Raw genomic sequence first — 10,844 nt, forward strand, 5'->3', positions numbered from 1 at the left:
TTCTTCTTCTTCTTCCTCCTCTTCCTCTTCCTCTTCTTCTTTTTCCTCTTCCTCTTCCTCTTCCTCTTCTTCTTTTTTTCTTTCGTTTCTTGCTTCTCTTTCTCCTTCTTCAACCATTACTGCACGTTTTCACTGCACCTTCTTCTTCTTCTTGCTGCACGTTCTTCTTCCTCTTCCTCTTCTTTCTCTTCTTTTCTTTCGTTTCTTGCTTTCTCTTTCTCCTTCTTCAACCGTTACTGCATGTTTTCACTGCACCTTCTTCTTCTTCTTGCTGCACGTTCTTCTTCCTCCTCCTCCTCCTCTTCTTCTTCTTCTTCTTCTTTTCTTTCGTTTCTTGCCTTCTCTTTCTTCTTCTTCATTTACATGTTTTTCTCTCTGTTTTCTTTCTTTGTTATTCTTGATTTTCATTGTGACACAGGAGCAAGTAGAGTTAGTAGATTAGTTATATTAGTTAATTGTAATAAGAGAATACAAGTCCCATATTATTTAGGATAGTGAACTTTGTGTTATGTTTTAGTCCCACATCGTCCAAGTTATGAAGGTTTTTCCTTTTCCTACTAGTATAAATAACTCATGTACCTTTTATTTATGAATTTAGAGTTGAAGTTTATTTTTGAATATGAAATAAGCTGTGTGCTTATTTTCCTCTAGACTCTTTGAGAGTAAGAGGTGCATCCTTGACTTGGCCAACCAAGGTGAGTTTATGGCTATTTTCACCATATTGGGGTTGCTAACCTCGCCAAGATTGGTGAATCTAAACTATGTCACCATAATGGGGTTGTTAACCTCGCCAAGATTGGTGGCCCAAGCGACGTTCCGGCGTCACATTATTTTTTACATCAAGCTTTGATCTGAAATCGTTTTTGAAGAAGAAGAAGCCTCAGAAGATGAGGAGGAGAAAGAGAAAGAGGTCTGAATTATGCATAAGGTGTATTTCAACGAATTTTGGGTGTATTTCTTAAATCCTTTGGATGTATTTCTGTAATACTTTGGGTGTATTTCTATAATCGTTTGGGTGTATTTCTGTAATCGTTTGGGTGTATTTCTGAAGATCTATTATCTTTAAATTTGGCAAGAAACTCGTTTTCATAGAAGAAGAAGAGTCGTTTATAATGCATGGTGAGTAGCGCGTTTTGGAAACAGGAAGTGGTTGAATAACGTGCGTTTATTTACACTTAAATGTGGGAGTGTAATGCATGTTTTTTCTTGAGTTTGTACCAACTTGTAAGACTTGTAAGCCAAAAAGACTTGTATGTGTAGCAGGCCTCTTTATTTTATATGTTATATTTTGTCTTGTTCAAAAATATTTATATAGTTTATAAAATATCTCATATTATCAATTTGTTTTCTATTAGAATGATAATTTCGTTGTGATGCATTAGTAAGTAAGGGTATCGGATCCGATCTAAAAATTGCAAATATAGATCTAGGGCTGGCAATGGGTAGGGTAGGGTAGGGTTTGGACCCTACCCTAACCCTACCCGCGGGTTGAAAATTTCATTAAAACTCTACCCTACCCTACCCGCGGGTTGATAATCTCTCAACCCTAACCCTACCCGCACCCTAAAATTCTAAACCCTACCCTACCCTACCCTACCCGCAGAAATATCAAATTTTTTCAAAGTAAATATAAAATTCAATTATTTTGAATTTTATACGTATTAATAACATAAAAAATAAAAAAACTAATGCTCTAAATTACTTAATTAACTAACTAGTTTTGTGGTTGTTCACTTATTATAAGTCATTACATAAGAGAGGTTGTGGGTTCAACTCTCACTTCCTTCACTATATAGAGACATTTTTATAAAATGTGTTATATATGAGATGCGGGTAGGGTAGGGTAGGGTACACCCTAAACCCGTACCCTACCCTACCCGCAGGCATACCCGGACCGTACCCTACCCTACCCGCTGCGGGTAGGGTAGCCTACCCTACCCGAACGGGTTGGACCGGGTTGGGTACCCGCGGGTAGGGTATGAATTGCCAGCCTTATATAGATCCGATCCGCAAGGCTATCGGATTGAATCGGATCAAATCTACACACTAATCAGATTGGATTGCGAATTTTGTGTAGATATTTGCATATCCGCGTATCCGCAAGAATAAAGAAATAAATAAATAAATATTCTTTTTATATTTTATTTCAACTAATAATTATCATATATGTTATTATTTTAATTTATTATTTGAAAAATGTATTTTTAATATTATTTTAAAAGTAAACATATTTAAAAGAATAAAAAAAATAAATTTTATTAATATATTTTTAATAAAAATAAACTTTTAAAAATATTTTTGTGTTTTACGGATATATCTGATCCGATCTGCAAATGTGCAGATCGAACCCAAGCTTAAAAACTACTGATATTGGATTAGATCCAATCCGATGATTTTAGTACAGATCGGATTGAAGTTTTGTCCATATCTGATTCGATCCGATCCGCGTTACCCTTATCAGTAAGTGGTCACCATTAATGTACAAACCAAAATGCAGCATTTTGCGCGGTAAGAAAAGAAGCGAGTGCTATCGTGGAACCACGTGGTGAAGTTGAAGTTGATAAATGACAATGTGGATTGTGGATCTTCTTCTATTGTCAATAATGCAGTTGGAAATCTACTGTTAGCTATGATTATCCATCTGAAAGTAACATCACTATCACTCTTTCAAGGAAATAATTTAGTTTTTCGACTGAAAATTTTCAATTATATATTTTTTTGGTGGTATTATCCATCCCATACATTGCGCTTGTAAATGTATCAATCATATTAGTTAAGGTTAATTTGAATGATAATCATATTAGTCAATACTTCTCAATAATTTAATTCCCTCGGCAATTATTACATTTCATTAACTGGATGGTGGTTGTGGTATTCAAAATATTATATTTTGTTCTGAAAAACGTTGTTTATAAAGAAATCATATAATTAATTAAACTTGTTTATCAACATTAGAACTCTCCCTATCAATAAATGCACATGTTTGAATAAAGCAATCATTGTATATTGTCATTGTCAAAATAACGTGTTTTGTGAAGTGCAGTTTTCCAACACCATATATATATATAGAACATTATTTAAGGTATATAGAACACCATATAGTTTTGTGAAGTGAAGAAGATCTGGAATGCCATGGAAGTAGCAGAGCAAAAAGCATGTCAAGGCTATGCCTCACTGAATATTCTGTCATCGCCTCTTACTATAGATCCCTCACTACCACTTCCTCATATCAAGAACCATATTGTGTTAGTTTTCCAATTCATGCTTCCTAGCTAGTTTTTATACACAGGAATTTAATTTGTCCTAAGTTTTAAGGATTTTTATTTTATAAATTCCTGCAGGGAGTTGTGCAAGGATATGTTCAAGGACTGGTCAAAGCTGGATGATTCTTGCTTTCTTGTTGAGAGAATATCCGGTGGCATCACAAATTTGTGTTAGTGAATAATTTTCTCTACTTTTTGCTCTTCCAGATAAGATTATGTTTGCCATTAATTTATCAATGATTATGTCTTAGTGCTCAAGGTTTCTGTTAAGGAAGAAAATTGTGTTGATGTCTCTATAGCAATCAGATTGTTTGGACTAAACACTGACAGCATTATCGATCGTCAAAGAGAGTTGCAGGTTACACCCTATACTATTTGATGACATTATTATAAAGTTGTTTTTATGTAAAGATGGTAACTTAAATGTTGATGCCTATTATGTTAAGCGATTTAGTTTAAACATGTCAAACCATTTAACAGTTCTCAACTCTGTGAAGATATTTTCATAACTAATCGCCATTAGACCTTGTTGGTTCTAACTGCTTGTGAAATTAAATCTTGTGTTCAGGCCACAAAGTACATCTCAGCTGCAGGATTTGGTGCAAAGTGGCTTGGAGTTTTTGGGAATGGCATGGTGCATTCGTTTATCATTGCAAATACTCTTACTCCATCAGGTACAAATATGGGAAAAGAATGAAGAAAAATATCATGTTAAGAGAAGCCATTATTGACAACATTGCCATTAATGGCAGATATGCGAGAGCCAAAGCAGGCTGCTAAAATAGCAAAGCAGTTACAAAGATTTCATCAGGTGGAAATTCCAGGTTCTAAGGAACCTCAATTGTGGAATGAGATCAGGAAGTTCTTTGAGCAAGGTCCTTTTTACTCATTAGCTTTCTATGTTTACTTTTTACTTTTCAATTTCAGTAGAAGTAAGCTATGCTCAACATACTCATATCAATTATTTTGACTTTTCTTTTCTTTTCTTATTATTGCTTCATCTTCTTTTCCAGCATCTGTTCTTGAATTTGATGATATTAAAAAGCAGAAGATTTATGAGACGATTTCTTTTGCGAAAGTCCATGATGAAATAGTGGAGCTCAAGGTAGTTTGCCTTTTTCCATAGATCTAATTTGCTAGGATCAATTTGAGAAAACATACTAAAGGCTGCATTAATGGTTTTGATGAAGCAATCTTTGTTTGTCAACAATTTCTGCACTTTGACAGGAGGTAACTGACAGGCTTAATTCTCCTGTGGTTTATGCTCACAATGACTTGCTTTCTGGAAATGTCATGATCAACAATGAACAAGGTATTGAATACATTGGAAGCATCTCTGTATATGAACACAAGTACTAGCATTCTTAATGTTTTGTGAATGAACTCATTGAAGTGATTCATATAATCATATGGTTCTTGATTATGGTTTCAGATAAAGTTTACCTCATTGATTATGAGTATGCATCATACAACTACAGAGGTTATGATATAGGAAATCACTTTGCAGAATATGCAGGCTTTGATTGTGACTACACCTTGTAAGTTTTTTTTACACTTTCTTCCTAAATACTTCTCTCTTATTGGTTCTTGAACAATTTTCTTTTATTTTTTGAATCTTTCATGCAGCTACCCAAATAGGAACGAGCAATACCATTTTTTCAGGCATTACTTAAAACCTGAGAGACCAAACGAGGTTTGTTACCATGATGAAGTGGATTAACTGATTAAGTCATCATACTTAATAAAACTATATTACATGGATTAAGCATGAACATATATGTTGATTTATTAATACAGGTAGCTAGGGAGGATCTAGAGACTTTATATGTAGAGGCAAATGCATATGCTCTGGCATCACACATTTTCTGGGCATTGTGGGCTCTAATTCAGGTACAATTACTATTATATTAATCTTCATCATGTTATGATGATTGTGAACCAAATAATGACTGTGAATGTGGAATTTGAATAGGCAAAGGTGTCTCCAATCGATTTTGATTATCTTGGTTACTTTTTCCTTCGCTACAAAGAGTACAAAGGGCAAAAAGACAAGTACTTGTTGCTGGCAAGATCCTATATTGCTGGATGCAAAATTAATGGCAACATTCATTCGGATCAAACTCATCTAAAATGAAGAGATCAGTAAAGTGACAAAGCAGAGTTACATAGAAGTTACAAATTCAACCGAAATGTTTTTCCAATGCAATCTGTTAATTACAATGTAATTTTCTTATTATTATCTTTCCTGTATTGTGAGTTTGTGAGTTGTGAGTTGTGACACCCACTTGTAAGACATTCTTTTTTTCATTCCAAATCCTCTTAGCAAGCTTTTCATGATTAGTTCTATATAAATCCTTTCATTATATTTCATTACTCATTAGTGAGTCTAATCTACAGAAGAAATTCACTTGAATCATAAGACAGCATATAGAGTCATAGTTTCACACCAACTTAGTTAAGCAAGTAGAAAAACAAGGTGAAGGATGATAACAGCTCTATATTATATTAAGAACATGTTCAGTTGGTTGTCACTACAGAAAATGAGGGAGGAAAATTCACAGATGAAAAATTATATCAGAAAGCTAACTCTTGAATTTTTCACCCTCAATTTTATGGGAATACCAAACTGAATCTAACTAAACTATTATTCCTGTCCCCCTGTCCAACAAGCTAGTTAGACATTGCTTGCACCAACACCAACACATGCTGATGATAAAAACCATGTGACTTAATCTTCAAAATGTAACAACTACGTATCCATATATCTGTAGCACTATAACTAGTAAATAATAAACATCTCATCTATGTGTCACTGTCACCTCTTGTGATGAACATGATCCAAATTTATTGGTAGACTGTGGCATTGAATTTCTGGTAATAAGCTTTGGTCTGGCCTCTCACAAACATATACCATCTATACAGATGTTGTAACTCGTCTTCAATTTTTCAGCACTATACAACCCTCTTAAGCTTGAAGAACCTGACAGTGAACTATGTGGCTTTTGAGCCTGTTTCTCCCAGCAAGGCTAGACCACAGATTCGTCATTAAAGTCCTGAACTGTCCTTTCCCTGCAATAGTTTCCCATAAATGTTCAGCGGAAGATCCGTTCAAATGTTCGAATTTGGAAACATCCACCAGAGAAATGCTCATATTGTTCCGGATGATACAAAGTTTGCCATTGAGGGGGACTAGAGCAGCAGCCTCCATAGCACGCGAGTTCCCTAAATGCATTTTACTGTCAATATGTTTGCTCCATGAATCGGTAATCTCGTCGTAAAGCCTAAGTTTGCAACCATCCTTGCAGTCCAAGGCATACAACTGTCCATTGAGAGTAGTGCTCGGGTTCCTCCAGCCGGCAACCATTCCGTCAAAAACAGGATACCAGCTATCAGTGTCTGGCTGGTAAACCTCACTCATAACCTGCCGATGAGAACCAAGTCCCTTCAGGAACCACTTTCCATTATAGACAACACCTATGAAAGGCACCATTGCAGTGCTCATATCTGAAACAAATGACCATCGATTCTTATTAGGATCATAAACTTCAGCTGATCTCAAGGACCGATGGACGCCCTCATTCTCTCCACCAGCCACATACAGACAATTGTTTATGACACATGAACCGAAGAAGTGCCGCCTGCGAAGCATATCTGGGGCACGGTGCCATTTATTTGTCCTAGCACTATAAAAGATGACCCTTCTCATTGACCCCTTCAGTGGATCCTTCCCCCCAAACAAGTACAGGTGACAACCACTTAGAACTGCACAGCCAAAACCCAAAGCTCCAGAGTATTCCTTAGGAATTGGAGGCAGGGGCTGCCATAGTTGGTACACAGGATCAAAAGCATGCCATGATATTTTCCCATCTCGGTCTCTCTTAATGACATATATCCACTCTTCTGCAACCCCAAGACTCTTGCGGAGTGAGTAAAAGAAGTTACCAGTCAAGAGACGATACCATCTTTTGCAGACTAACCGAAGCTTGCGGTGTTCAACCCTTGGGACCCGGATAAGGCAAGCAATAGCTAGATCATCAGGAAGTCCTGGAAGTAGTGGGGACTGATTCCGGCTTCTGTCACCACGAGCTGCCTTGTTTCTTGTCGGGTGAATGGATGGTTTAATATCTGGTCGAAGGCACAGCTTTGTTCCAGGGACATACCTCTTTGCTCCAGCAACAGTTTTCAACCCCGTATCTACTCGACATAAACATGCAGTCGTATCAACCTGCACATAAACATTTGACACACAAGTGCCATTTAGCTACCTTTTAATTTAAAATAAAAGATATGATATGTAACATGTGAACTGAAACATGAACCATAATCTATGTCTCAACATCTATACTACAACTTGAGCAGCAGCAGATAGAGCACCCTAATTACTATTTATTCATAACTTGAAAGGCAGTTAAAGAGAGCAACTTTTCAAGTCCAAGGGTACAGAATATGCAATGGTACATAGCCCTCAAAGCACAATAAATGACTGGTCCTTTTGAGAAGACAACTTATTCATTTGATTCCATTATCTTCTCATTTTTTATAATTTATGTCCACATTATTTATCCCTTGCTAAACACTCAGACTGTGACATAACGATTCAATGAATGCAATTATCAACTGTTACGGACAAGAGCCCTATGGCCACAGTTTCCCACAATTCAAAGAAAATGACACAGTTAGATTGTAGTTGACTCATATTTCAGGGAGATCCACATGCAAAATGGACAGAATAAATGTGCAGTGAATGATGGCTTTCAACAGCAAACCATCTCTACTTATTAAACAACAAATATCTTCAAACATCAACACCTCCTGAAAAAAATACTCATTAGTTGAAGCTCCTTTCTGGATAAAACTTCTTTATGAAGCTCTTTGAAAACAGCACATTAAGGCATGGCAAAATTCAACAACTGGACCAGTAACACTACACGAAAGACCAAACAAACTCCGACGTTCCAAACATCAAAACTTCCAAAACTTAAAAGGGAAGTCAACCCAATTTTAAACATACTTTAACTCAAACTAGTCACCCAAAAATAGGGAGAAGAAAAAGAAAGGCGCAAAAGGAAATTACCAAAGGAGGTTGAATAACTCTGTCCATCTTAATGAGAAGCTGAGTCCACTAATTGCAACTTCAAAGATCAAGTCTTTATCCGTCAAACTCCATGCCCAACACAAGCTTAGGGAGAATCCACTCCCATAACCCAACTTTTCTCAGCTCAGTGACTATAAAAACTGAAAATTTCAAGATGGGAACTTGAACTAAAGAGGCAAGCTTTCAAAGAGCACATTCACAGTGCATGCATATATAATCAATCAGAAAACCCCAGATTGAAAATCTTGGAGAATGAACAGTCTAAGGAGCCTAGGACCTTGAGATCAAGTTAAATAAAATCAGAACACCCTAAAAAACTTATCTTTGTGAGGTTAGGGGAACCTAAAATGAGAGACAGCAAGGAATTTGAGGCAAAGGGTGAGCAAGCACTGAAAGGGGGTAAAGAGACCCTCACCATTAAAACTTGTTCAGTGGATTTCAGGGCCCATCACCCTCTAACAGCACAACCTACCAAGCACAAGAGTGTGTTCAACAAGAGAGATAGAACAAGAAAGGGTTAAGACTTAAGAAGAGAGAGAGAGAGAGAGATTGAAATTTTGAGAAGAGAAAAAAATAATAAATAAATAAATAAGAAGGGGGGAAAAGACTCAAAGAGAGAGTGCAAAGCTAAACCATTAAAGGAGGAGAGAGAGGAAGGGTGAAAATGATGACAGCTTCTTGGTTAATGGGCATTGGAGAAAAGAAGAACATTTTGACAACTTGGGTTGGAAGATAGCTAATGTTTTTGTTTGTTTGTTTGTGGAGTCTCAGTCTCCATGGGAAGTCAAAACTCATTACAACTACTCTCCTCTCCTCTTATGTGTTCTCATTGCAAAAATATGCAAACTTCAGTAGACAAAGATTCAGAACAAATTCATGTGGTGCCCACCTCTGCCCAAACACAATTACTCTACTTACTTACAAAGTTGTATTTTCTTACGCATCTAAAACAATGATATGAGATTCAGAGATTTAGTTAAAGAATTTGGTTAAATAAAAAGTGTTTTCTTTTTAATTTATTAAAATCTTTAAATCAATTATGTTTTCTGTTTATTCGTAACACTATTAATTAGTATCTTTATAACATTTGTTAGTAAAATTATAATTATAGGGACGATGGTGTATTCACTCTATATAATTTGATGAAACTATGGCAAAAGACTTGGTAAAAGCAAATGAAACATGTAAGGTTAACAAATACCTAAAATTAACTTAATATAGTGGGTTGTACCAAAATAAAAAAGAAGCCTAAGCATAGATTAATTTAATATAGGATTAAAGTATTATTTTAATATTTTTGACATTTAAGTCAAATTTTAATTTAATTTTTAATATTTTATTTTAATTTCAAAAAGTGTTAATATTCAATAGTATTGACAGTTAAATTTGACATGAATAATTAACATATTAAGAATTCATAATGTTCATTTTTAATAGATAAATAAAATCAACTATCAACAATTATCAATATAAAAATTTTTTCTTTTATATTAAAATATTGATGATTGATTGTTAGAATTTGAAATTTTATACAAGAAGAAGAAATGTTAGAAAAAGGTTTTAGCTATATTTTTTAATGGGAGTTACTCAGATAAAGACTCTTAAAATGTCTTTTTTTAAAGACGTTTTTAAATAATTAAAATTCAATATGTATAATCGATTAAATTGTATTATTTTTATTAAAATAAGACCAGACAAATCAATTTGACCGAAAAATCGGTGAATCAAACTTTAAACAAATCTAAATTAATATTTTTTTTATAGAAAATAACTAAAATATTCTTATTATAAAAAATAAATAAAATATTCATATTATATATATTAATTCTAAAAATACTGAATCATAACCCTACAAAAGTATTTTAGTCTTTTTTTATAATAAAGGTATTATAGTCATTTTTTATAAAAAAATTAGTTTAGACCGATTCAAAATTTAATTTACTAATTTTTTAGCTAAATCGATTTTTCTAATATAATTTTAACAAAAATAATACAATTTAATCGATTATATGTGTTAAATTTTAATTATTAAAAAATATCTTTAAAAAATATGTTTTAAGTGTTTTTATATGAGATGCTCCCATTTTTAATACACGAAAATAAAAAGATATTACTTAATTAATAACGTTGTTAATATCTACCTTACTCATTCCGTTAACTATTCGTTCAAATTTAACGATGGAATAACATTAAAACTTTTAAAATTTTTTAGAACAAAAATTGAAGGTTTACAAGTTAAAAACCAAATTAAAATTTACCCTACCGATCAATCATGTTATTGTATATCAAAAATTAATCACGAAATCAATTATTGAAATAAAATATATGTTAAAATATAAAATATATATTAAAAATAAATTAAACAACACATATTTATATATAAATATATAATTATTGATTTAATAATTATTTTTTTGTGTAAATAGTATTTCTATTAGAAATATATATGAACTTACCCCACTATTTTGATACAATTCAATGTAAAA

The 10,844-nt window shown here is 33.8% G+C and overlaps 2 protein-coding genes across 2 annotated transcripts; one reads left to right on the forward strand and one right to left on the reverse strand.

Annotated features, from left to right (window-relative positions):
- Positions 1-3,086: 3,086 nt before the first annotated feature.
- On the forward strand, positions 3,087-5,609 carry LOC107469900 (probable ethanolamine kinase). The gene is made up of 11 exons (XM_016089293.3): positions 3,087-3,245; positions 3,342-3,433; positions 3,515-3,621; positions 3,832-3,937; positions 4,016-4,138; positions 4,277-4,368; positions 4,491-4,575; positions 4,696-4,801; positions 4,890-4,956; positions 5,061-5,153; positions 5,236-5,609. The coding sequence occupies exons 1-11, from the start codon at positions 3,133-3,135 to the stop codon at positions 5,395-5,397; spliced, it is 1,146 nt and encodes a 381-aa protein (XP_015944779.1). The 5' UTR covers positions 3,087-3,132; the 3' UTR covers positions 5,398-5,609.
- A 62-nt stretch (positions 5,610-5,671) lies between these two features.
- Positions 5,672-9,165, reverse strand: LOC107469885 (F-box/kelch-repeat protein At1g55270). Its single transcript, XM_052259543.1, has 2 exons — positions 8,338-9,165; positions 5,672-7,488 (listed from the first exon to the last, which is right to left on the reverse strand). The coding sequence occupies exons 1-2, from the start codon at positions 8,362-8,364 to the stop codon at positions 6,229-6,231; spliced, it is 1,287 nt and encodes a 428-aa protein (XP_052115503.1). The 5' UTR covers positions 8,365-9,165; the 3' UTR covers positions 5,672-6,228.
- Positions 9,166-10,844: the final 1,679 nt, after the last annotated feature.

Source organism: Arachis duranensis, chromosome 1 (assembly GCF_000817695.3).
Source record: "Arachis duranensis cultivar V14167 chromosome 1, aradu.V14167.gnm2.J7QH, whole genome shotgun sequence".
In the NCBI taxonomy this organism is placed as follows: domain Eukaryota; kingdom Viridiplantae; phylum Streptophyta; class Magnoliopsida; order Fabales; family Fabaceae; genus Arachis; species Arachis duranensis.